This window comes from Thermochaetoides thermophila (assembly GCF_000221225.1).
Source record: "Thermochaetoides thermophila DSM 1495 unplaced genomic scaffold scf7180000011822, whole genome shotgun sequence".
Taxonomy (NCBI): Eukaryota; Fungi; Ascomycota; class Sordariomycetes; order Sordariales; family Chaetomiaceae; genus Thermochaetoides; species Thermochaetoides thermophila.
The window spans coordinates 2,939,870-2,963,625 of NW_006383038.1; the positions used below are offsets into that span (position 1 = coordinate 2,939,870).

At 51.9% G+C, this 23,756-nt stretch overlaps 6 protein-coding genes across 6 annotated transcripts; 3 read left to right on the forward strand and 3 right to left on the reverse strand.

Moving 5' to 3' along the window:
* Positions 1 to 2,483: 2,483 nt before the first annotated feature.
* On the forward strand, positions 2,484 to 3,140 carry CTHT_0072360 (putative UPF0619 GPI-anchored membrane protein; the record flags this gene model as incomplete). The annotated part of the gene is made up of 1 exon (XM_006697433.1): positions 2,484 to 3,140. The coding sequence occupies one exon, from the start codon at positions 2,484 to 2,486 to the stop codon at positions 3,138 to 3,140; it is 657 nt and encodes a 218-aa protein (XP_006697496.1).
* Positions 3,141 to 5,341: 2,201 nt separating this feature from the next.
* CTHT_0072370 (uncharacterized protein) lies at positions 5,342 to 5,629 on the forward strand (the record flags this gene model as incomplete). Its single annotated transcript, XM_006697434.1, has 1 exon — positions 5,342 to 5,629. One exon carries the CDS (start codon positions 5,342 to 5,344, stop codon positions 5,627 to 5,629), a length of 288 nt encoding a protein of 95 aa, XP_006697497.1.
* Positions 5,630 to 10,067: 4,438 nt separating this feature from the next.
* On the reverse strand, positions 10,068 to 11,989 carry CTHT_0072380 (uncharacterized protein; the record flags this gene model as incomplete). Its single annotated transcript, XM_006697435.1, has 3 exons — positions 10,068 to 11,533; positions 11,601 to 11,821; positions 11,877 to 11,989. 3 exons carry the CDS (start codon positions 11,987 to 11,989, stop codon positions 10,068 to 10,070), a joined length of 1,800 nt encoding a protein of 599 aa, XP_006697498.1.
* A 2,876-nt stretch (positions 11,990 to 14,865) lies between these two features.
* CTHT_0072390 (uncharacterized protein) lies at positions 14,866 to 15,462 on the forward strand (the record flags this gene model as incomplete). Its single annotated transcript, XM_006697436.1, has 1 exon — positions 14,866 to 15,462. The coding sequence occupies one exon, from the start codon at positions 14,866 to 14,868 to the stop codon at positions 15,460 to 15,462; it is 597 nt and encodes a 198-aa protein (XP_006697499.1).
* Positions 15,463 to 15,976: 514 nt separating this feature from the next.
* Positions 15,977 to 17,184, reverse strand: CTHT_0072400 (cytochrome c oxidase polypeptide-like protein; the record flags this gene model as incomplete). Its single annotated transcript, XM_006697437.1, has 5 exons — positions 15,977 to 16,147; positions 16,203 to 16,303; positions 16,362 to 16,520; positions 16,775 to 16,813; positions 17,094 to 17,184. 5 exons carry the CDS (start codon positions 17,182 to 17,184, stop codon positions 15,977 to 15,979), a joined length of 561 nt encoding a protein of 186 aa, XP_006697500.1.
* Positions 17,185 to 17,956: 772 nt separating this feature from the next.
* On the reverse strand, positions 17,957 to 19,196 carry CTHT_0072410 (uncharacterized protein; the record flags this gene model as incomplete). The annotated part of the gene is made up of 2 exons (XM_006697438.1): positions 17,957 to 18,835; positions 18,891 to 19,196. 2 exons carry the CDS (start codon positions 19,194 to 19,196, stop codon positions 17,957 to 17,959), a joined length of 1,185 nt encoding a protein of 394 aa, XP_006697501.1.
* Positions 19,197 to 23,756: the final 4,560 nt, after the last annotated feature.

The following is a 23,756-nucleotide window of genomic DNA, read 5'->3' on the forward strand; positions in this document are numbered from 1 at the left end:
TTTTTTTCGCTGCCGTTGATCTGTGCTTAACCATAACCAGCAGAGCCCTCTGCTAAGCTCCGCGACAAAATAGTGCAACACCACGATAGTTTACATCACAACAATTAAAAGGGAGTGAGATAACACAGGAAAATGTGTGGGGGAACAAGGTCTTGCGAAATCTTACCCCAAGCTGTTCCGTCTTTGTTTTATGCCAGTGCCTGATTCGGAGCCAGTATCGAGAGTCCGGCGAGCTCTGTCACTCGACCGACGGCCCACAAGGCAAGAAAATTGGCGATCGAGACTATCGCCGCCAGCTCAAATGGAATCACTCCGACACGGTCGCCACCAATGGCCCCAACGCACGATGGGCGATCCCTTGGCCAGTGGCTGCGCCAAACATCTCTAAACAGCGTGGGGGTTGCCGGCTGCCGATGCCAAGCTGCCAATGGCGATGCTGGTGATCGTTGGGCCCTAAGATTGCTTTTAAGCATCTGCTACGCGTAGAGAGTGTACTTGCTTGCATTTTTCTCTTTCGTTCGACTTGGAAGTATATGCTGCTACCGTCCCCTTTACGTACAAGTAGATGTGCTGCCTTGACACGTATCTCCTGAAGAGTGCAGGCCAATCTCCACCAGCCGTCACAGTATCGAGCAGATTTGGAAAGCAACCCTCCTGAAGATTTTCAAGACTGCAGGCTTGCCTGATTAAACCGATGGGATCAGCATGCGATCGCGATAAGCCGGATCGTCGGCGTTTCTTCCCAGCCTGCTGTTCTCAAGAATCATCCTTTGAACTCCCGGGGTCCGATTGACAACTACCCACAACTCTACGGTTGCTAGCATTCCCAGTTGCTCTGAGCGCTAGTGTAGCCAGTCATCGTATCCTGCATTTCTAATCCTGATACACCAAACCGCACGCCTGACCCGATCGAAGATGGCAGATGACAAAACGGGAATAGAACACAGCTAGAATACAGCAACCCGTCTAGACAAAATGATTCAGAAGACTGCGCTCTTGGTCTGGCGAAGGGGCGGTTATAGTCTCTGAGGAGCGAAATAGCTCTCACCCTTTACTTTTTAGTCAAGTTGACACATGGGGCATATGGAAATGACGGAAACTCCGAACATCAGTTGCTGCCTCGAAGCTGACTTAAAAGAGACTGGTGAAACCTTTACATCGCTCCTCGTTGCCCGTCAACAGTCAGAGCCCGATAAACATCTTGCACTCGACTGCCCGCAAACGGCAGCCGCAACGTCAAATCCAGACCAGGCCTCATGCCTGTGTCCGATCTGTCCCAACCGGCACGATGACAGCTTGAGATGCAGTCCGCCCGCCCGCCTGCATGGAGCCATCAAACATGGAGCCATGGACAAAGGCTGACTCCGACGCTGACCACACTGTGTTACGCACTTAGCCCATCTCTGCCATTTTTAACTGTCTTCCTCCGCCTTTGTGCTGTCTCTCATCATCGCAGGCTGCCACTGGGCTCCGATGACTGCTGCTGCTGCTGACAATAGTAACCGAGCAGTAATGAATCCTGACTTGATAAACCTGACAGGCATATCCGATGCCGCAGACCACGCCGTCGGCACGCCTGGGAACAGTAGGATCCAGCGTTGCTGCGCCTCGTATTGCCTGACTCGCGCCGTCCAATGTCGTGTCAGCGCTACCTTGGCTCCCTACCTCCCCGCTGTACTTCCTCATCTTGCTGTCTGCTGGCATTTTGGGTTATTCTTATCGCGAGCAAAATCTCGTACCCTACCCAACGTGTTCTCAGCTCAGCAGCTCAATTTTGGTGTGAGTAGGGATTGCATACCTAGCTGGCAGCATGCTGATATGGGCATGTCTCTGTACTCCCATGACAACACGTGTTGCGCTTCGTAATCCCCTTACACAGCCCACCCATCACAACGTCGATCACGAGAGTGCCGGCTACGAAGCAGCCAACGGCTGCACGCAGATTGGCTTGTCGACGCTTTGCTTCCAAGTTCGCTGTTTGGCAAAGTGTGGCGTCAAGGGAACGCAGGGCTGACGGGGGCCCCTCAGTGGAGAGGGACCAATGTATTCCCTGCTTTTCACTGGCGCAACAGCGTTAATCAGTGGAGTCGCTGCGGCTTACCGGAGCCGCGGGACAGTGGACATTGGAAGATTGGTCACCGGCTGTCCCACTGGATGTGGATGACGCTGTGGATGGACGAGAATCCTTCTCCGTTCTCCATCCGCCGAGAGCAGAATGTGTCACCGTTCCCACCGTTCTATTCGTCTGTCTGTCGCTCCTTGTTGATTGATAAACTCGTCTTGTGTCTCGCTTCCACGCGTTCCGGTCGGTCTTTTTTTTCTTTCATCCACATACTTCAAAAACCCACGTTCGCTTTTCCCAGTCGTCATCGTCGTTCGCTACACCAAAGACAAACCTTGAATTTTCACCACACTCGTTGAACAGCAACTACTACAAACCTAACCACATAGTTGGTTTAATCATACCCACAACCACAGCCAAAATGCACGCAATTTACAGCACCCTCCTTCTTGCCGCGGCCCTGGCCAACGCCGTTAAGATCACTTCCCCCGTCAAAAACGAGAAAGTCGACCTCGATGATGGCGTGACCGTCCGTTGGGAGACCGTCAGCACCGACCCGGCCCAAGCCAAGCTGCGCCTGGTCAACCTTGCCGGCGGCCACACCCCCTTCGAGCGGGACATCGCCACCGTTGACCTGTCTAAGGGCAGCTACGTCGTCAAGCTGGACGAGGTGCCCAACGACGGCGGCTACCAGTTTAACTTTGAGAGCGTCGAGCCCGGCAACACGGGTATCCTTGCCCAGTCGGAGCAGTTCGAGGTTATCGACTCGGGCGATGCTACCGATGATGAGGATGATGTGAAGAGTTCGTCTACTTCTTCTGCCTCTACTGCTACTACTTCTTCGGCGACGACCACCAAGGCCTCGTCGGAGACGTCGTCTGAGACGGCTACTGATGCGACTATTGCTTCGACAGCCACGACCCTGACGACTGCTACCACCACCGGCACGGCTACTGGCGCCTCTGTGACCTCGTCGGGTGCTGCTTCGACGTCGACTAGCACCGGTGCTGCCCCCGTTGCTACCGCTGGCAGCATGCTTGCACTGGCAGCTGCTGGTATCTTTGCCGTCCTGGCTTAAATGTAAGACATACCTGTTGGTGTGAGGAGGAGTTGATACGAAGATTTAAGGAGGGCGTGTGGGATTGTTTGGGACATGAATGGATATAGACGGATGATGAATGGTTCACGGATTGGGTGGGGCGGTATTCTGGATTAGTTTGACTGTCGTAATGGGGGAAATGCGCAAAGAATCTCCCAGTCGCGGTCGAGTCTCCTCTGGCCAGTTGCGAATGACTTCACATGTCACCTTGCCGTTCATAAACATCTCGGTTGTGTTAGTTCCAGAAACCACAATTGTGGGTCGCCCAGGTCATGTTTGCTTATAATGTTGGTCATAATATAGTCATGTTGGAAGATCAAACTGGCGTTTCAATAGTAGAAGAATTGAGTATAACTTAAAATTCCGAGAAATAAAGTTGCGATCAGGCTCATCAAGACAAACTGGCCCAAAAATAAAATAAAATAACAAACATTTGAAGACAAACTGGTTAATTACCCTTGACCTCCACAGTTGGTAGTTCCTCCACTGTTGTCTTTATTCCAAAGCTCTTGTCCAGTGTCATAACCACATTCGCAACCCCCGCTGTCCTCCATGCTCTCTTCATCCACATCAGTTGTCTCCATGTCTACCCTAAACCTCCTGTGTCTCCTGCTGTCCAAAACTTCCATCTTTAAAAGGAATTGATGTCTTCATCAGCGACGCCCTTGGGGAACCAGTAAGGATGCCACCGGAAGGTATGGCTTTCATTTCTCACAAAAGTTGTGGGAAGTGCCACGTCGTCAAGTAGCCCAATGTCAAGGAACAGACGACCATCACCTCCAAGATCCGACTCCTCTCTCAAATGCTGGCCATTCCTGTTGAACCAGATCTTGCTTTCTTTTGGAGTCGACTCCAACCCCAGCGGTGCCACCTTCACGATAGCGCTTGTCTTCGTGAATGGTTTCGTCTCTTTGGCGAGTCTGCCACCCATAGACGCGGCCAAGGTGTGCATGATAGCCCCATGACACCGCCCGACGTGCTCCAGCTGCTTGTGCGAGAGTACCATCCAGGGAACTTGATGGCCGAATCTCCTGGACTACAGAATTTAATCGCCATTTCCAGGTATTTTTGGGGGGTATTGCCTGTTTCGCCAATGATTCCAATGCCATATTCTCCAGCAGCTGTTGGGAGCTCTTGAAGACTTACCGTAAAGTAATAGCCGCCAAGTCTCAGGGGGAATTGGGTGGTCAGCCGAGATGCAGACACGCTTGGCGCTTGTATGAACGATTGTGCAACCGTTCGCATCGCTGTTATTCGAGGCTTGTATGCTCCTGGCACCGAGAGGAGTGGTTCCAGGGAACTCAGCTAACCAAGGGCTCGGGAGCTGCACGCGTTTTCCAGTTTGGTTTCTCAGAAAGGCCTCCGTTTCCTGATGGTTGAAGTGCTTCGCAAGATCGGCTAGTGTCCATCCACCTATCAGGTCTGTCAAGAGGTGCATCGAGACTGTGAAACTTTTCAAGAAGGTTTGTGTTTCCATTAGCCGTCCGAATGGCGACCAGCTCCGGATCGTTTCTTGCCATCTCCAGAGTCGCATCAATGAGAATATGAATAACTGCTTCGTAGTTGGAATCGATGTTGTTGATAGACCATTGCTATACGCAAGCTCCAGTGCAGTTCAGTCATTATTGCCAGTAATGGCAACATCTGCGCCAGCCTTGACCAAGACATCGACACAATAGCTATTATTGCCTTTCATAGCGGCCCGGTGCGCTGTCATGCATTTCTTTGTGTCTCATGCAACGATGTTCAAGTGAGACTTGTCATTGCCCTCCAAGGCCAATTTGGCCAGCCATTCAACAATCCCAGAATACCCTCGGTCTGCAGCCTGGAGAAGGACAGTGCGTTGGCTGCGGTTGGTTGATCTATTTATCTCTTTGAAGCACGTTCCTTTCAGTTTGTTTGTGTAAGAGATACACAGAAGCCCATGAGCCGAAATCGCTCCGACAAGAGCAAAATTGAGACGACCATCCATTCTACTCTCGAGCGCTAAGAGTCGTGATGTCATCGCAGTATTCCAAACTCTCTCGCTCTCAGTAAGTGCTGACTGGAGGGGTCTGTCACCAATGAAAGACACCATCCTAGTCATAACGGAAGCCTCACGCGCTGCCAGTTGCCCAGCTCTTCTCTTTCTCCTCCTAGAGTTTCGTTTGAATATCCCTACGCAGGCCGCGAGACTTGTCATGGTCCTCGTTCCCAAAGATGAGACTCTTCCAAAGCGACTTCTGATCCTCAAGGACAACCAGATCAACGAAATGACGCTTGCTATGATCGAGCAATCCAGCAAGCCTGCCGTTATGGGCGTGCTCAAGAACCTTCAACTTCGCTTTCCAATCAGCCTTCCACTTCTGATTCTTGACAGCCTCGAGGACAGTGGTGTACTCCTTGCACTTCACCTCCGTGGCAACAACATCCAACAACCTGTCACGCTGCAGCACAGATTGCATCTGTGGCCACCAGCTGGTGCCTGACTGTGGAATAGAAACGATTCCTCTGGTGAGAAGAGCCTGCAGCCGGGTATCCATCAGCCCGTTGACAACGACCCACGCATCCCAGGACGGCGCGGCGCTCGCCTGCGTGGGCTTTTCCTGCGGCAGGTGCACAAAAAGACAGCGCGAACAGGACCCCGCATACGGCCTCGTCGCTCATATCCGCCAAGTAATTGAGCAACTCCTGTCAACAGCCAATCCTCTCCTCGACTGTCGGTCGACACATATTAACCTGCAGCACCCCCGACTCACATTGCAGCAATTCTATGGCAAAAGCGCCATCCACCCCATTGGCTTCCCGTTCTCTCGCTTCCCAACGGCCACAGCACCTTCACAATCTCTGTACCAACCCATACTCCTGCGTACTTTCTTATCGCCCCCACTCAAACGTATTCTCCTCCGTATATGACCCAAGAGTCTGCACATAAAGCTTCTCATCACCAAAGATCAGCCAGGCGCTAATTGGCTGGTGCTTAATTCGCAAATGGACGTCGGCACGAGCGCGGAATGCGACAGGCTTATCGCGGAAGCGGATATGCTCGGCAGCTTCGACGACAAGGTCGAAGGCATGGTTCTTGCAGATACGCAGAGGGAGGGGCTATAATGGATCACGCCGAAGTACGTGAGGAGGGCGACCAAGATGGTGTATTTGGCCGGGTTGAGGGAGAGAATCGTCGGCGTTGAGGAAGGCGGCGGGAAGGGGCCGTTGATGTTGGTGTTGGTTGGAGCGTTTATGGAGATTATTGGGTGGCTGGTGTGTTCTGGTCGTCATGTAAGTGTTCTAGGATATGGCTGATGATGTGACGATGCTAATGCTGGTGAAATGAGTTTAAGCAAATGCGGGGAGCCTCGGCCTCAAGTACTTTTTTTCAATGGGTCCTTGGAGAAGTGAGCCTGCCGTCCTGTCAGCCATCAAGTTCTTCATTACATATTGCCAAATGACACGAGTCGTTGGTGATGCTTGGGCATTTATCGGTAAGTGATCTCTCCAGGCAAGCATATGGGCAGTTGGTCCTTCAGCTGTCTGATGACAACAGCCATGGTATGCCCGACGACAGATAATGGAGCGAACTGACAGGGTCCCATGCGCAGATGACCAGCCGAATGTGCTTGAGCAGAGAACGGGAAGACGGCTGACCACTTGCACTTCAGTTCTAGGTCCGGTGCAAAGTTTTGGCCGGAAACTCAGGCCGGCTCGAACACTCGATGCAGAAGCAACAAAAATGACCCGTTGTAAAACATCATCACAGTCTATATATTCAGCCTGTTGCTGTTTACACGTATTCATGAAGATCGGATTTCAAGATTTCAAGAGGCTTGATTCCTATCAAAAACCCTAACAGCATTCAGGGGTAACATAGGAAGTAAATAAACTTGCCTTGATAACCACATGAACTGCCCGCAAACATTTGATGAAAATGCTGTTATACCGAATGCCATCAAAATTTGTTTCTTCAGATCTCAAGAATTACACATTCTAGGAGTATGGAAGGTGCAAAAGTTTGCTAAAGGAAGATGTGTTGTCAAATAACTGTCGCTCTCCCAAATTCTTCAGTTTTCTTCCCTTTTCCTATCCTTAATTGCTCAATATCAATTCCACACAATAATAACTTCCATGGCATATCTGTAACAGAATAAATCATACCAACCATGCGCAAATGATGTACGCGTGAGCAACCGTCATTAAGTACAAAGCCTAGCAGACTACAAACAGCTCAAACACCGCACTTCATGATTTTTTTATCTAATCTACCAAAAACCTAGTCGATTTCATTCCAACATCCAAACACATGCCTAAAGAATGGGAGAATCAAACACCAAAGCTGCTTTTTCCACTGGGCGATCGCATTCCATAACTCTACACCCATTCCAGTTCTATAATACAGATGGTTTGCATTCCTGCTGGATCAGAGTTTTACTTGTTATTGTCATCATGAACTGCATTTACAGGACATTTGAATATTGCTTTCATTGACTTTGTTGACAGCAACCATTCTTCCATACACATCACGAGTTGCCAACCTTTTACTCTTCCTCAACTAACCTCGTCTTCATCAACCCAATCACCCCTGGATCTCCCTTCACCATCAGTCTTTCTCATCTTCAGCCACAACTTGCTTACGAACAGAACCCCATTAAAACACATCCACATCCTCCTCTCACCTCATCAAGTCTTCTATCATCTCCCAACATGGACTCTCTCCCTGCTCTTCCTCCATGTGTCAGTCATCCTCCTCTCCTTGTCACTAACGTTCTGATCCTCTGGACTCATCCCAACGCCCACCTAACCTTTTTCAAGACGCTTGATAATCCCTCATTGTACCCATAAACAGCACATTGCACAAGGTAAGCAATTTCCCCCCCGGCACCACTTTGTCCGATACCTCCCCCACCCTAGGACACATCCTCCCCTTCGCATCCTCACCGCCCGCTCCGACGCAGGTTTGTGAGCCTGAGGAAGGGTGTACCCCTCATAGAGTACATGTAACTGCTACAACAAGAGTGACTCGAGAGACCATTTCGGGCTGTCGCAGCCGTATCTGAGGGATCATAGTCTCCCACAAAACCAAAAGTGGCGATCAGATCCTTGAAAAGGGGCAGTAGCCTGTTTCGCTGTCGGTGATGTATCTGTGCCAATTGAGCACCTTAACTTTTTGCATCCCTAAGGGTGTGTGCATACCAAAAGCGTTGAAGTGCAGTTTATTGTCTTCAACGCTAGGCGACACCGCAAAAGGGCGATGCACCGCATGAAAATGCTGTTCCTGTGTTTGCAGAATGATCTATAGTTTGAACAGAAACGGATTTGCCTCGGTACTTCGATGAAGAGGTCGGGGGTGAAGAGTTTGTAGGCTGTGCAGAGGACATAAGGGGCTGGAGTAGGTCGTCCCTATGCAGGCCAAAATGGCGAGGAAATTGTGGCATTTGGCTCGATATCGGTCGTATTCTTGTGAGAAAAGAAACTTACCGGTGTAAGGAAGCTTGGTGTCGGTCATAGCGGATGTGGTAAAAGAGCCAAGGTGAGAGACTTTTGAAGGTGGTCAGAACCTTAGGCGAATGGGATCAACTCTGCTGCAATCACATACTAATTGATCGAAGAATGGGAGGAAAACTGCTAGCGACAGTTATTGTCTATTACTCATGGGCTTTTAGCTAGTACTAGGTGAAGCCCATTGAACCTAGCATCAGCTGGAACGTCATTCCACGGCAGTTAAGACAGGTATGGTGCTGATGTCCCTCTGTCGAAGGGCTCTTATAGAGATACCTGCAAGCCAAACTCCATATATCCCTCTTTACTCTTTGTTCTGTCAATTCCATATCCTAACTTCGCGATGACCAGTTGGGATAAACCCCTGAGCTGCATCCTGGGGTAAGTAACACAAAAGTAAACAAACCGTGGGGTGCTGGGGGCAACCAACCAATAATCAGCAGCGGCAAACTGTTGGGCCCACATGCCACAGCGCCACCTCCGCTCATAATTCTGTTGATTTGTTGGCGAGCTCCTTCTAATAGCTCTCTGACATCATACAAAAGGGCTTCACATAATGTACCTCACTCATATGCTTATTAGGCCTCGCTCGACGGTGCGCACGCGGTAACTACCTTACTCACAAAATGAAAACAGAACAATCTGTGAACCATCAGCCTGGGTAAGTCCAGAAGAAAAACAAAATGAACAGTTTTGGTCCGGCACGCCGACTATAACGGGTTTGCAGGATATAACGTATGCAGTCAGTTTGTACTTGCTCTCTACAACTCAACAGATTGGCAAGTCATTGCATACCTCCCAGTGTACAAACCATCTCAGACATGAGGACAAAAATTATGAAAGAAATCTATCTATCAAGACGATATTACTAAGGAAACAAGAAACATATCCATATCACTTGAGCCTTGGCTCCCAATGTCCATTTCTATCTCATATCCAACCGTTCCTATGGCGGTAGGTTTCCCCAACCCCCAGCTAAGGCCAAGCTTACAATGAAGAACGTCAACCAATATCATTAACTTGGATTAGTTACAGCATGGAAAGCAACGGGAAATTGGATAAAACTCGGCGCTGAGATATAGGTGATCTTCAAAACAAACTCTCCTCCCAAGTATGGACAGATCTAACGAGGGGTATCATCTAACGCGACATTCAGTGTAAAATAAGATGCAAAAGAGAGAGGAAGACTGGGGAGGGGGGGGGGCGGGGAGCAGAGGATGGAAGAAGAGCGGGACAAAGAAGCAAACAGGAGGAGGATTTAATGGAGGTGACGAGCTGGTGAGAGGGAGAAGAGCAACGGTAAAAGCCAAGACAACAAGCAAGGGGAGAAGGAAGCAGAAAAACATAGAAGGGCAGAAGGAACTAAGGGCAAGGAACATCGAGACAAGAAAACCGGAATGGACCATCCCAACCCACAACCCAGGCCGCTCCCCATCATCCCCTAACCACACCCGGCCTTCTCACCTGACCCTCCTCCAACCTCAACTTCGTCTTCACATGGTAGAGCAATTTCACCAACGCCCCATTCCTCTTTTCCTCAGCTACCTGCTCCAGCTTCCAGAGGACATCCTTCTCTGAGCACATGCGTACCACCTCCTCGGCGACAAGGATCCCTTCAAGATCCCACGACATATTTCCCGCCTGTGACACATCGGGTAGACTGACGTTTCTCCGTACAAGCTCCAACATGTGATGGATGTCAGAAGGTACGGCCGGATCGGTCTTCAGCAGTAACTGAATGATGTCGCGGCGCCTGGCTGCGGCAGCGTACTTGGCAGCATATTTGATCGCTGTGTGTCCAGCATGGTCGCGCGCGTCGGGCTTGGCTCCGAGCTGGAGAAACATCCGGGAGGCTTTGATAAAACCGTTTTCTGCGGCCAGCATCAACGGTGTCACGCCGTTTCTATCCCCCATCTTGATATCGCGGCGCCTGGGTGTCCACGATGCAGGGTCCTCATAGAGAGCATCGATGACAGCCATTGTGGCATCGTCGGTGAAGACATCTTTTGGGAAACCGCGGTAGACATAAGGCAGCATGTCGACGTCGTTGATGTTGGGGCACCGCACAGCGAAGAAAAGGACGGAGCGATCCTGATCAGTCTTAGCCGCATAGTTTGCGCCGTGGCTGAGCAGCAGGCGAACCATCTCAGTGTTGCGCTGGAACGCAGCATAATGGAGAGGTCTGGTACCACCGCGGGCCACACAGTTAGGGTTAGCGTGCGCCGCTTTTAGAAGAGTTTCTGCGCGTCTAATGTCGTTATCTAGAACGGCATAGTGCAAAGGGCTCAGATTGAGGTCCTGTAGCGGGTGGTATGCGGGCATACTGTCAGCTGTGGACATAGCCTCAGGGTCCAAGGTATTAGACCCAGAAGACGCAGTGCTGATGGTCGCAGTCTCGAAACTTTCTAGAGGCGACCATGTGTTGTGCTGCTGACCGATAAGGGCCTCTGATGATATCAACGCCGTCTCCCAGGAAGTATGAGGAGGTTGATACCCATAAAAGGGAGCGAACTGCTCGGACGGCGGGGCAGGTTCAGGATGGAAAGAAGGGATGTTTTGACATTGATGAGCAAGCACAGCAATGCTGTTAAGGGAAGCCGGCACTTGCGGGCCCGAGAAAGCATTGGGGATGAATGTCTCAACGTGGTGATCCGAGGGACCGGCAGTGGAATAGGTTGTAGAGTTTTGGGGCCAGGTTGAGCCAGGCTCATAGGGATGAACAGCCCTCGTTGGAGGACAGGTAGAGGCCTGAGGGGCCTCAAAATGATTTGTGACAGGCATGCCCGAGGCTCGTTCCTCGTTGACAGCCGAATTGGTTGCCGATGGGACGGAAGGTAAGCTTAAATTCTGGGGAAGTTCAGGCTCCGGTGTCATGTACTTGACGTTTTTAGGAGTCGCCACTGATGTGGGGAATCAGGATGCTGCCTAAACAAGGAAATGTGAAGCATCAGCTTTCTCTTGACATACCTGGCTCTTCGTTTTCCGGGTCTATAGTCTCGTCCGGGTGACGACGAATCCAGCGGTTCAGTTTGTGGTATGGGAGCAGTTGGCCACGAACTATGAATATTGTCTTTTTGTTATACAATCGCAGACGCCGCCTAGCGATGATGACGATGGCCTTCATCACTTTATTTGGGATGTATTTGCCGAGATCCCAAGATTTGAGATGTTTCTTATACATCTTCTCCCTACAGGAGGATGTTAAGATCAGCAAAGGAAAGAACTGATGCAGGGAATACTTACGATGCTTTGAAGCCATACTGTGTCTCCATGATAGGTTTCAGCACCTTGAGGGGATACTTCCTATAGAGCTCCTCGATGAAGGAGCGGTGACCCTGCCAGTCAAGACGCCGCATAGCACCGGTGCCCAAATGGATAGGACCAATGTCGTAGATCTCCGTTTGTCAATGTCGAAGTCGGATATGTATAGCAGGTGAGCGCTGTAAGAAAAAAACGAGAAACCGAAGGGAACTGGGTAGCTCCTCAGTTATATACTGACAAGGAGGTAGTAAACAAAGGTTGGGGGGGGGGTAGGGCGGGGCACGGGCCCGAGAAGTTCGACCGGCAAGTGAGGTTGATAGCTGCAAATTGGACAGACCGCATCGTCTTGATTGCGGACAATTTCGGGATCCCGAGCCATTCAACGACAACTACTTGTTTCTCGATGTGGCTTTGGGATACCTGATTGGGCTTAAGGTCACACTGCAAGACTGGCAGACGCTATGACTGGACAATATCTGGTTGTCAACCAGTCAACCAGTGAGGAAGTAAGTAATATCAAGCGCCGAGAGACCATAAGAGCATGACAGGGCGATCGGGGGCAATGAATGGAGTCTTTGTGTCACAAGTGGAGGCATGTTGGACCCGCGGAACTCGTCCCGGACGTAGAGTCCAGCCGAACTCGATGCTTGTTTGTGTGGGTGATTGTCAAAAGGCTCTGAGATAAGCCAATACGCTTCTTTGGGTTGAGTCTGGGGCTGAGTGAGCAGAGCATATTGCACACCGCCATAAGTAGGCTCAAGGGAAGTGGGGTGGGGGGAACAATCTCGAATGGTTGAAGAGAAATGGCATGGGAAGAGTCTGAAGAAGGGCCGGCGACGGTATCATGAACCTTGCCGATGAGCAGAACGTCGGATCGAGAGCAGCATAGCGACCCGACGGTAGATGTCCCATTTGATCGGACAAAACAGCCGAGACGTGTGGAGGAGAGAGGTTGGAAGAGATTAAGCTCTCAATATGTCGAATCTGGATACTCCAAGCTGCAGCCCTGCGCTGCCGCTTTGTACTATACTTCACGGAGCCTTGTGTGATTACAAGATAAGGTTGCGATTTTGGAAGAGTTTAGAAGCCACTTGACGCAAGCGGCGGGCTGACTTGAGCCCTGATGCTGTCCTACTCTTCCGGCGACGATTCGGTGAAGCGTGAAAACGCCGCGATAAGGCGAAGTCAAAGGAGAATAGCAGCCGCGCCTCATGTCATGATCGTGGTTTCCAGCGAATCTTGAGTGCAGCCGAACGTCAACGAAGAGGGGCGGCACGCTTGGAAGGGTGTTATTGTGAAACCCGGGGATGTTGGGAGACTGCCCCGGTTGAGTTGGATTGCGCTTGGATATGTTGAGTTGGCAATCATCAGCGTCAGCTGTTTTCTTTAGTATGCATATCGTTTCGGCCACATCAACTCCGGTACAGCTTCCGGGGATAACAGCCACCTCGGTCTCTCCCGTGCTTCTCCCATCCTCCTTCTGCCAAGGTTGCTTTGTTTGCGGCTATCTTTCCGGGGGATCGTCACCAGGGCCTAGGCGGCAAAAGTCCTCGCGAGCTTGAATTCAGCCCAGCAAACAGGCACATGGTGGGGAAGAAAGCGGGGGAGGGGTGAGCTGGAGCCAGGGTGTTGAGACAGGAACCTGGAAGAAGCGGAGTCAAGTTAATTGCTTGCTCGAGTTATACCTGTAACTGCCCACGTGTGAGTACAAGATACCGGCTGGTAAGTTGAGGTGGAAGTTTTGGGCCACGTGCAGTTGCAGAGAGGGTTGGGGCTCGCGGAACAGAACCCGAGAGGTTGGCAGGGGAGCTCAGAGAGAGGCTATGCCCGGAATTACCAAGAGAGAATCTGCCCAATTTTTTTTTCTCTGGAATTCTGCAACACCCTTAATTTCACTTTCAGTAGACGTGACAAGAAATGGAAGTTGTTGGCCAAGCAACAAGGCAACCGAATTGCCAATTTGAAAACAATAGGAACCCGGAAGTACAAGTAGGTAAATTGTTCTTGAGTCCTTTCATGAATCCTTGTCGTTGAGCGGAATGGCCTGAACAACAAAAGCTGGCGCTGTATATAGGACTGGCACTCAATCGGAAAGGAGGCCCTGAAAACCGTTTCCATGCAAACGACACCAGTGAGGAGACGCTGCTGCGATGACGCGCAGTTTCCCGCGGACCATTCATTCATCGTGGTCGTCAACGCCTGCAAGGCGGCCAGCCTGATTCTCCAGATCTGCTTGGCATATGATCCGTGCGCTCCTCGTAGAAGCACGGGCCCCCAGAGCCTTACGGGATCATTACGGTAATTACAGATATATATATATATATAGTAATTGGATGTGGCGATTAATTACAGGGCATTTGATTATGACATGATCAAGAATTGCTCTGTTTCGTTGGACTTGATTGCGCAATTGCCAACAATATGTTGAGTTCCTTTGGGTGATACCGCTGGAGAAGTTCGCCTCTATGTGGAAGCGGACTGGCACTCCTCCGTACATTATCAATCGTCGTTGTATAGACACACGGACCAAGCGGCGAGCCCACCAAGAAATTTCCTTGGCACTCGCCGCCTCCAATACGCAACCCATCGTAACGACAGCACCAGTCGCTATCCACGCAAAGCAAAACAGATCATTAAGCCAAAGTCGCCTAACACCTGTGACTCGCATCCCAGCCGCTGGCATGCCACGGATCATACCAGTACTTTCGAAGCATTGACTCTCTCATCGAGCTTGTATCCACCCCACCACTCGACTCCAAACGCCCAAACAAATCGAGATACTCCCAACGGCAAGTAACCGAACTCCTTTCCCACGCGATCGCATCGTGTACGCATTGAGAATTCCTCTCTGCAACACACTCTGAACACCAAGCATCCGACAACCTCCCTGACACAACTTCGCCACCCCCACATCAACCCCAGCTTACAACCCCCTTCTATATACGTATCCCCATATACGTACGGTTATAATATGTCCAATTTCAATGCCAAAAACCTCCAGTACCACTCCGCACCACCTCCCTTCCTTGCCCGTCTCAAAGGTGAAGCCTCTTGCATTTACGACCCCTCGCGTCCTGACCCAATACTTGTATCCAACCGGCGTGCAGCAAAACCCCGTTCTGCAAGCGAAGAGGCAGAGGACCTGCCTGTGGTGGTTGACGAGAGGGGAGAGGTCGTGGAGGGGGTTGTTGTGGGGAAGGATGGGGATTTTAAGGGGATGAAAGGCGAGGATAAAGGGGAGGTGGACATGAAATCAAGGGAAAGGGTTGAAGGGCAGGGGGAAGGGGAGGGGAATATGGGGGAGAAAAAGGGAGTGGTGGCGAGTATTGGGGCTGGACGGGCGGGGAAGAAGAGGAAGGCTAGGGTTGTAGGGGGGGGTGTCGATGACGAGGGGGACAAAGATGACAAACGGGGGGATGGGGATAACAAGAAGAGGGAGGTTAAGACTGGGAAGACGAGTGAGAAGGCGGATGAGGAGGGCGCAAAGTCTGAAGTTGGGACAGCAAAACCGGCCAAGATGAAGAAGGCAAAGAAGATTAAGCTGAGCTTTGGTGAGGATGAGGGATGAGCTGGGACGCGGTTGACGGTTTACGGCTGAAGGGGTTGGAGGAAGACGGGGCTCTGGCACGGCAACCGCGAGCAATTCTACCAGGCAGTACAAAGCCTGCCCATGGAGCTTGCAGCAAAGCTCATGGGCTATGGTCGGGAAGCTCGGCATCTTACTAGGATACTGGGACGGCAAGGCTGAAGAAGGCGACGTTGCATGCATATCCCAGGGCTCACAGTCCCGAGATATGTCTGAGCCTTCAGCCAGCTCATTACTTGCGTCAAATTCAAAGCTGCCCAAAAGGCATCAGAGCAATTCCAATGCCTCTTTTAGCTTCCGTCTCCCCTCGATCATGATTCCAGACACAGGGTCATCACACCGGCCACTCCCCTCTTGGGAATCAAGTCATAGATAAAATCGTCTATACACACCTCACCTGACGGTATCTTTAATCTACAACGAGCTCACCAACTCCCCCTGTATAATGCCGAACCAAGCCCCCCTCATTTTTAAAAAGGTTTAAGCGCACGAGCGTTTAAGCCCACTTGTACTCAGGCTTGAGGTAATCAGCCCAGGTCTTGGGCTCGGGGTACTCAGGCTCGACGTGGTGGTGGTGGTGGTGGCCGTCGTCCTCGGGGCCGACGTAGTTGTACTTGTAGACGCTGCCGCACTCGGGGCAGCGCTCAATGGGGTCATCGCGGGTCATCTGAGTTTGTTAGGAGGCGCAATTGAGCAAGATCAATGGGGAGGAAGAGACTTACGCGAAGCCAGACGACGATGTGCGAGTCAGCAGGGTAGCCAGTGCAGCCGGCGTACTGCTCCTGGCCGACGCCGCGGACAGGGATCGGGTTGTCGAGGGTGCCTGCGGGAATCTGATCAGTCGGCGGTCTCAATTGACTCCAGAGTTGTGGGAATTATACCCTTGCGAGAGGCATCCAGAGGGCGCATATCGAAGACATCGACACCCTCAGTCTTGCCGAGAATCTCGAGACGCTCGAGACCAGTGGCCTGCTCGAGATCGGTAGGGACGGTGCCAGGCTGGGCACCTGGGCCGATCAGGTCCTCATCGGTCTTGACCTCTGTCAGATGTTAGCTCTAATCTATCTCCCCAACTGTCGTTTCTATGCTGCAGCTCAATGAAGCTTATTCAAGCTCCCAACTGAGCAGCAACAAATTCCGACTGATCCGCACCCGCGGCGCCAATTGACGCAGCTCGGCTCAGCATACCAGCAACTGACGTCAGAAGCTGGCAGCCGCGGGGTCGTAACACTTGTAAAGCTAGCCAAGAAAAAAACACTTCGAGTTGAACAAGCAGGGCGTAGTCAATTCGTACCGCTCAGAGACTTGAACTTGCGCTCCGGAACCTGGTTGCCTGCAGTAGTAACAAATCGCGTGTTAGCCTTGCATTGTGGCCGACTAATTGACTCTCATTTGGAAGTGATGCGGTGTTTCGACGTCGAGGGGGGAATAAATTTAGTTGTCTTTGCGTTGCGTTGCGCTGCGTTGTGTGCTGTCGTCGAGCTGCGCGAGATTTCCGGAGCTCGGTCGGCCCAGTGGGAAATTTCGGGTTTTGGCAGCAGCTCTTTTCGCTCGCGTGGAGGGGCAGCCAATCTTGGGCGAAGTGAGGGAGAGCAAGGGCATAAAAAACTTACGGCGCACGGCGGTCGTGGCCAGGGTACGGCGAAGGGCAGGGGCTACAGCGGCGCGACGGGCCAGGGCCACGGCAGAGCGCTGGAGGAACATTTTGGCTGCTTGATTGTATGTTATCGAGAGGGACGACAACGGTGAGGATGGTGGTTGTAGTGGGCGGCGGGTCGAGGAGTTGGAAGGTGAAGCCGGCTCCTGCAGCGTGAGAAATGGTCTGATCTGGCCCCAGCGAGAGCTCCAGCAGCCGAGCTTTGCCTGCCAAGACGTTGAGCTGTTGGCTTGGAGCGCACGTGTGTCAGCACGTGACCAGCACTGCACACGCAAAAAACTCGTCCCGAAGAAGGGCCTAAAGAGATTTTTTTTGTCTTGAATGGCTCTGATATCAACTAGAAACTTTATGCTTTACTTTATGACCTGGTATGTTTGAAGTACCATCGTTGTGGTTGCGTCATTGACATCATCACAACCCTAGCTATCAGACGGTTAACCCTAACCCTTTGTAGCCCACCGGAGCTCCCCTAAGCTTCCGATCGATGATCTTTGAGGCTTGAGCATCCGGCTTTTCCCCGGGGAAAGCAAAAAACTTGGAGAGAAGAGGTCATACTTCATCTGGCAATTTAGGTTGAGATATGAGTATTGAACGTCTGCGATGTATTCACAAATAAGGGCTAATATCTCTCCCCCTAAACTCTAACTCGAGCAAAAAAACAGATGTATGCCCCCCCCCCATAGTTTACCTCATCCATCCGGTGTATATCTAGCTGACAGACGATATCTTCTAGTTTAACGAATTGGACCTCTTATCTATGCCCTCGTCTCTAACCAACAGCCCCTATGCTTGGTCTGAACTTAAACAACCTCACTGCCCCTACAACTTGCTTTCCCTCGCCTCCCCCTCCTCCCTCTCCTCCCCCTCATCCACAAATCCCCTCTCATACCCCCTAATCATTCCATCCTGATACTCTGTCGCCACATGCACACCCCTTGGACTCCAAATCTTACTTTCCACAATGCCCCTGCCCCTCCCCGTCCTAGGAAACCACAACTCCTGCACCCACCACCCTTCCTCCTCCCTCATCACTGCCTCCTTCGCGCCCACATGCATCACAAATGAATAGCTCAGACTCGCCGCCTTTTCCAAAGTGAACCCGAAACCCATATTATTCGCCACCATGAGCAGCCCGTTGCGGTCCGCGACGTACGCGTGAGCCACGACATGAGCATTCGCATCCCACTTCCCCTCATCTTCCACAGGCAAAGGGGCGTGCAGCTTATACAAAACCAACTCCCTCCTCTCATGAAGAGGCTTTCCCCTATTCCAAGCCCGCATATCAACCTTTTTCATTATGGCAACCGGGAACCGTCCCTCCTGATGCGCCCCGACGAAGGCCACAATAGCCGAAAGATCGACCGGAGGAGCAGGGGGCCACTCCTCCGGCCTCCTAGACTCTAAAATCTCCTTGAATCTCACCTGTGGCGGCTCTTCCTGTGTCTCAACCCCTGCACTATCATGCTCCGGTTGTTTTAACGAGATCATGGCTGTGAAAGCGGGCTGGGCGAGCGGAAGGGAGGCGTCGGCGAGGGGGAACCCTTGGTTGATGGCGGCCGGGCCGGCGGTTGAGGACTGGGTTGGTTGGCGGGCGATGACGCTGAGCGAGGCGAAAGTTCGGGTCGAGGTGAGAGGGGTTACGTCGTAGAGGAAGGGACGGTCACGCGCGCCGGGACGGGTGAAAAAGCCGTGGATTGTCTTGAACTCTGTCAGCACCATTCTCTCTCAGTTCGACGGTCTCGGGGGAACTCACGTGGAGATCCAACCTCTCCTCAGGCTTAGCCCCCCGTTCCCGCTCAATCTCCCTCCATGTCCACGCCGCCGCCAGCGCAGATTGCCCATACACATGTCCACCGAAGGCATTGGCCCTGTTCATCGGCAGTTCGCCATCGATTTCGATGTCAGATCCCGGCAAGTAGGCCGCGCGCGCGGCCATGAAACGGCGGGTCTCGCCTTGGCGGGGGAGAGGAATGAGGTCGAGGTTTTGTTGGAGGGGTTCGGGGGGAAGTTTGGATTTGCGGGTCTGGGAGAGGGCAGCGGGCTCCGAGGGGGTTGCCATTGTGATGGTAGTTGGTTGGGAAAGAATTAGGATTGGAGTTGTCTGCAGCTGGTTGGCTTGAATGGAGGATTCGTATTGCGAAGGTGGGTGGTAGAACCGGCTGCCGCGACAATGGAATCACAGTCGAGGAAACTCAAGTATAGCAGGTGGTTGTCCGTCACAGAGTGTCGTCTCCATCTGCGGCCCGGATCGGCGCTCACGGCCCGGCGTTGCAGTCGGCAGCGGCAGGGGAACGACGTAACAAGTCCGGCCCGTAAAGCAGCAGCGGAGTCGAAGTGATCGCGATTGGGGGTATCACTAATCTCCCAAATCTCAAGAACGACCTAGACACAATCATATGCAACGAAAAAAAAGAACAGCCGCTGTGATACAATAAAGCGCCTGCCTCAAAACCCCTCCGGGATTACGGATCTCATCACCCGGCTACAGCCCCGGACCCGGAATTCCACTCTTTCACTTTAGTCTGCTATGACCCGCAACGCGGTGATCCTACCTTTCTCAGAACGACGACGCGTTCAACGGCGCGGAACCACACACCTCGGCATTCGGGACTCGGCTGGTGGCCCCACTTCCGGGCCACGGTAACCCGATTTATTAGGAGTCTGAGACTACCCGGTGGGGCGGGGCAGGGTGGATGCCGAGGTATTGCTCCATGTGACCATTCCAGAGAAAGGCTTGGTGATAAGTGATAAGATTATAAAGGGTAAGTGATATCATATGGATAGAGATCTTCCAGGTAACCTCAAACCAAAGAAAGACACCAGTTAGAGAAGCTGGCGATGTGCACTTTTCTCTACAGAGCTGGCGAGTTGCTGTCATGAGGGTCGCTGGCACAGGGTTGTGAAGACAGCACACATACCTACACTGAGGCCAAACCTTTGATGCACTCTCAAAATATGAGAGAACATCAAACTTGGATCTCATACTCCGACCTTGAAGGCAAGTCCTGTTTCAGCAGAACAGCTTGGGAAGTTCCATACGAGCATCGTGTTTCTTGCAAAGAAGCTTGTCGACCCTCATTTTAAGCACTAAAGGACATTTGAGGCCCGGGGCCGTCGTCAAGACACGGAGAGAAAATTTCAAGTAGCAATACAAACCCAGGACATCGACTCAAGCAACTTATACAATGCAGGCCAATGATGTCAGCTTCCCCTATATGTCTATCATAACTTCATAGAGCCAAGTAAACTGCAGCCTTTATCAAGTCGTTGCTACATAATATAAAAATCAATAAGACTGGTAGATCGCCCAGCAACCAACCAACCGTCTTAAGTCTTCTAATCCCACTCAAACGGAGCTTCCCACTCCTACTTCCCTTCAACCGCCCAATCCCAACACCTCCTCCCTCCAACGGCAACAAGACGGGGCGCTCACAAGCGAGTTAGCGAAACCGAAAGATGCTGCAGCGAACTCAACACATGAAGGAGGGGATGACCCCCACCTTGCAGAACCTTGCCAACACCAGAAGCTAAGTGCGGCGGTAGTACAAATGTGGGGCGCCCCCCTCCCCTCCATCCTCCTTTACAGACGCATATGTACCTTCGTAGCTTGAAGCTCCCCCTCCTCTGCGAACACTCCTTCGGCCTGAGCGAAGCTGTAAACCCATCTATCCATCCATCCGTCCAGCTTGTCGGTGACCGCCGACAGGCTACGTATCTGTAGTTTCAGGTTGGGAGGAGGGCAAGGCTGTCAAGATTTGCAATCTTGCATTGCATCCTATTCAGCAGGAGGGCGACACATCTATTCTAGTGGACCAACAGCAGTATTCTACAGACTGCTGGCCAGCAGGGCAACCGACCCATTGGGCTACATGCAGAACGCTAGGATCTGAAGCGCTTGTTGAGAAAAAAGTTCCCGGAATCGGCGACCAGAAACAGCGTCGGTGTCCCAATGGCTCGGTTGATTCCGCTTTGGTTCTCACCGAGAACGGAACAAAGTAAGACAGTGCCGCGACGCTGGGTCTCAACTACGGAGCAGACGAGTGTCGGTTTGGAAGGGGTCGGTTTTCGTAAATTGCCCGGCCCCGCCCATTTGATGAATGTATATTGAAGCCTTACTCTTGGCCCTACCTTAACTGCTCCGAACCAACGTCCAAGTAATGTAGAGAGCTCCGCAGCGGTACAGGACAGCCTGGCTGGCATTCATCCAGCATACATTTTACATACAACAACGGCAAGCGAACCATTCTCCTCGAACTCCGGTAGCTAGGAGCTAGAAGCCGGTATTGGCTCTCGGTGCAACGGTGGAGGGTAGGCAGTGTAGCTTGACCGTTAGATAACCAATTGCTTGTCTGCTTCTCAAACCTCAAAATCTGGATGGTTGGTCAACCAAACTACGGTCCACAGAGCGTGTGGATGCGTGTGTGTGTGCGTGTGTGTATTTGTGCTTCCGTCTTCCAAGGATGCTATTTCCAGCAGCACGAGTGTCCAGCTAGCTGGGAAGTTTATGCTGTCAACGTCAATGACGCAAGCGGTGAGCCTTGGAGCAGACGACGACATACCGTCCGTCGGGAGTATCTCTCCCGACGCCGAGCCAACCGAAAGACTCCACTTGGATATTTGATGACGACTGGACTAGAGTAGGAAGCTAAGATCCGAAAGTCGGAAGGCTGTAAAGATAGATCACCTTCATCTGGATGAATACGTCAGGCAGCTCGCACAGCATCGTTAGACTGCACTTCCGAGCTGCGAATAGTTCAGCTGCCAGACAGACGAGGCACCAGGTTAAGGTAGTTGCATACATGCTAATGAAGAATTTATCTATGATGCGTCGCCCAGGCTGTTTTGCTGCAGACCGCAAGACGGTAGGACACGTCTTTGCTTATTGTCGGTCGGGAACATAGCTGACTGCTGTTACTATCGTCGATGTGCAGCAGCATCAATTTCTCACGACGCAGCAGCATATTCTCCAGGCGGTCAAGCAGGCAAGAGGACAGCCTGCGTGAGATATGGTGCGGCGGTCGGATATACAACCATCACGGACATGGACTTGGAGGACGGAAACGGAGGAGCAGTGTCGGCGAAGTGCTGGTGAGCTGACGGAGCTTCCCCATAGTGCGACCGTACAACTCTCGCCGGGCCTCATTAGCTTTCATGGTCGCAGGAACTGCGGAAAGAAAGCCATATGCGTGACCGCGGAAGCGCTGACGAGATGTCAGCATGAAGTATCGCATCCAGAATTAAACCTCAAAAGTCGAAGTAGTTCGGTCAGGCTGGGGCATCATCCATCAGGCTGGGTAGCACTGAAAGTACCTAAGCCCAAAGGGGAGCGCTGCGCGCAGGCCTGGGGAACAACCAGGAGAAGAACCGGGGGTTAACCAACCAAACAAGCAAACAAGCAACGTGACATTGGAGGAGAGAGAACAGCGGAAATTGGAGCGCGCTGCGCAACACAGGGTAACGCTGGGCGACGTCTTGGGTCTGGAGAAGACGTGCGCGTGACCGCGGGCAGAAAATGCTCAGAAATTGAGGGGAGCCGTCCGTGGCTGAATTGGGAGACGGTGGCTTGCATGTGGCGATTGGCTGCAACCCCGCTCATCAACCTCTTCTTCATCAAGACACTTTTCAAAGTCTTTGAGAGTGAAGCTTTGCCCAAAACGCCACGCTCATCAAACTTATCGCAGCCGCATGCCAATCCGCAGCAACACTGAGAAATTTTCCGTGTTCATCTCAAGAGACATGTCAAGATGCCAATGCACGACACAGATAGACTTGACATATGTCCCAAGCCAAACCACGGCTGCGGAAATGGCCGGCATTTCGAGGTCAACAAGAACGCTTCTTTGGTGATGGCCGACGGGTGTGATCACACCTGTGTCAGGCCATGGATGGAGCATCGGTGCAGGAGAGAGCCGCTAAGCTGCGGATCCGCGCTGGACATGGAGCACGGAGCAGTTGGAGAGAGAAGGGGGGGAGGGACTGTTTTTGATTGGCTTCGCGAGGGTACCATTCCCCGCAAATCGAGGGCACGAGCCAGCCGTTCAGCGGAGACGCCCCGTTCCAACACTGTGGAAAGTGTTGTTGTGGCGTAACATACTGTAACCAAATTACAACGAGAAACGCAAGACCAGCGCAGCAAAAAAAAAAAAAAGCAAGGCAGCGTTGCGTCGCCGGCTTCCGATATTCTGCGACCACGTCTCGGATTTAAGGATCACGGGGTCCTGGGGCTGGATAGTTCTCTCGTCAGCAAGCTTGTCATTGAACAAGGGAAAGATTTGTTGGGACTTTGAGGGAGACAGAAGAAGAGGGGAAAATAGTCGCGCGTAGTGTGAGAATTCGACACTTTGAGAATCATGCATGCCGCCAGGCAGTTTTGGTGTTAGGGCGTTCGGGACGAAGCGAGACAAGTTGCTGCCGAGCTTGACAGCTATGTGTAGCGGCCGGCAGCAGCTGGCAGCGCACCCAGAAAGGCAGGAGAGCAAATGCATCGAACGGCGCCTGCCACTGCAGAGGATGATGGAAGGGAAGCGCAGGCAGCAAATGAATTGGTCTTGCAATTACGACATGGAAATCGCCCACTGGCTGAGCTCTTCTCGCAGCCTGCGTCTATACTATGCAGTCT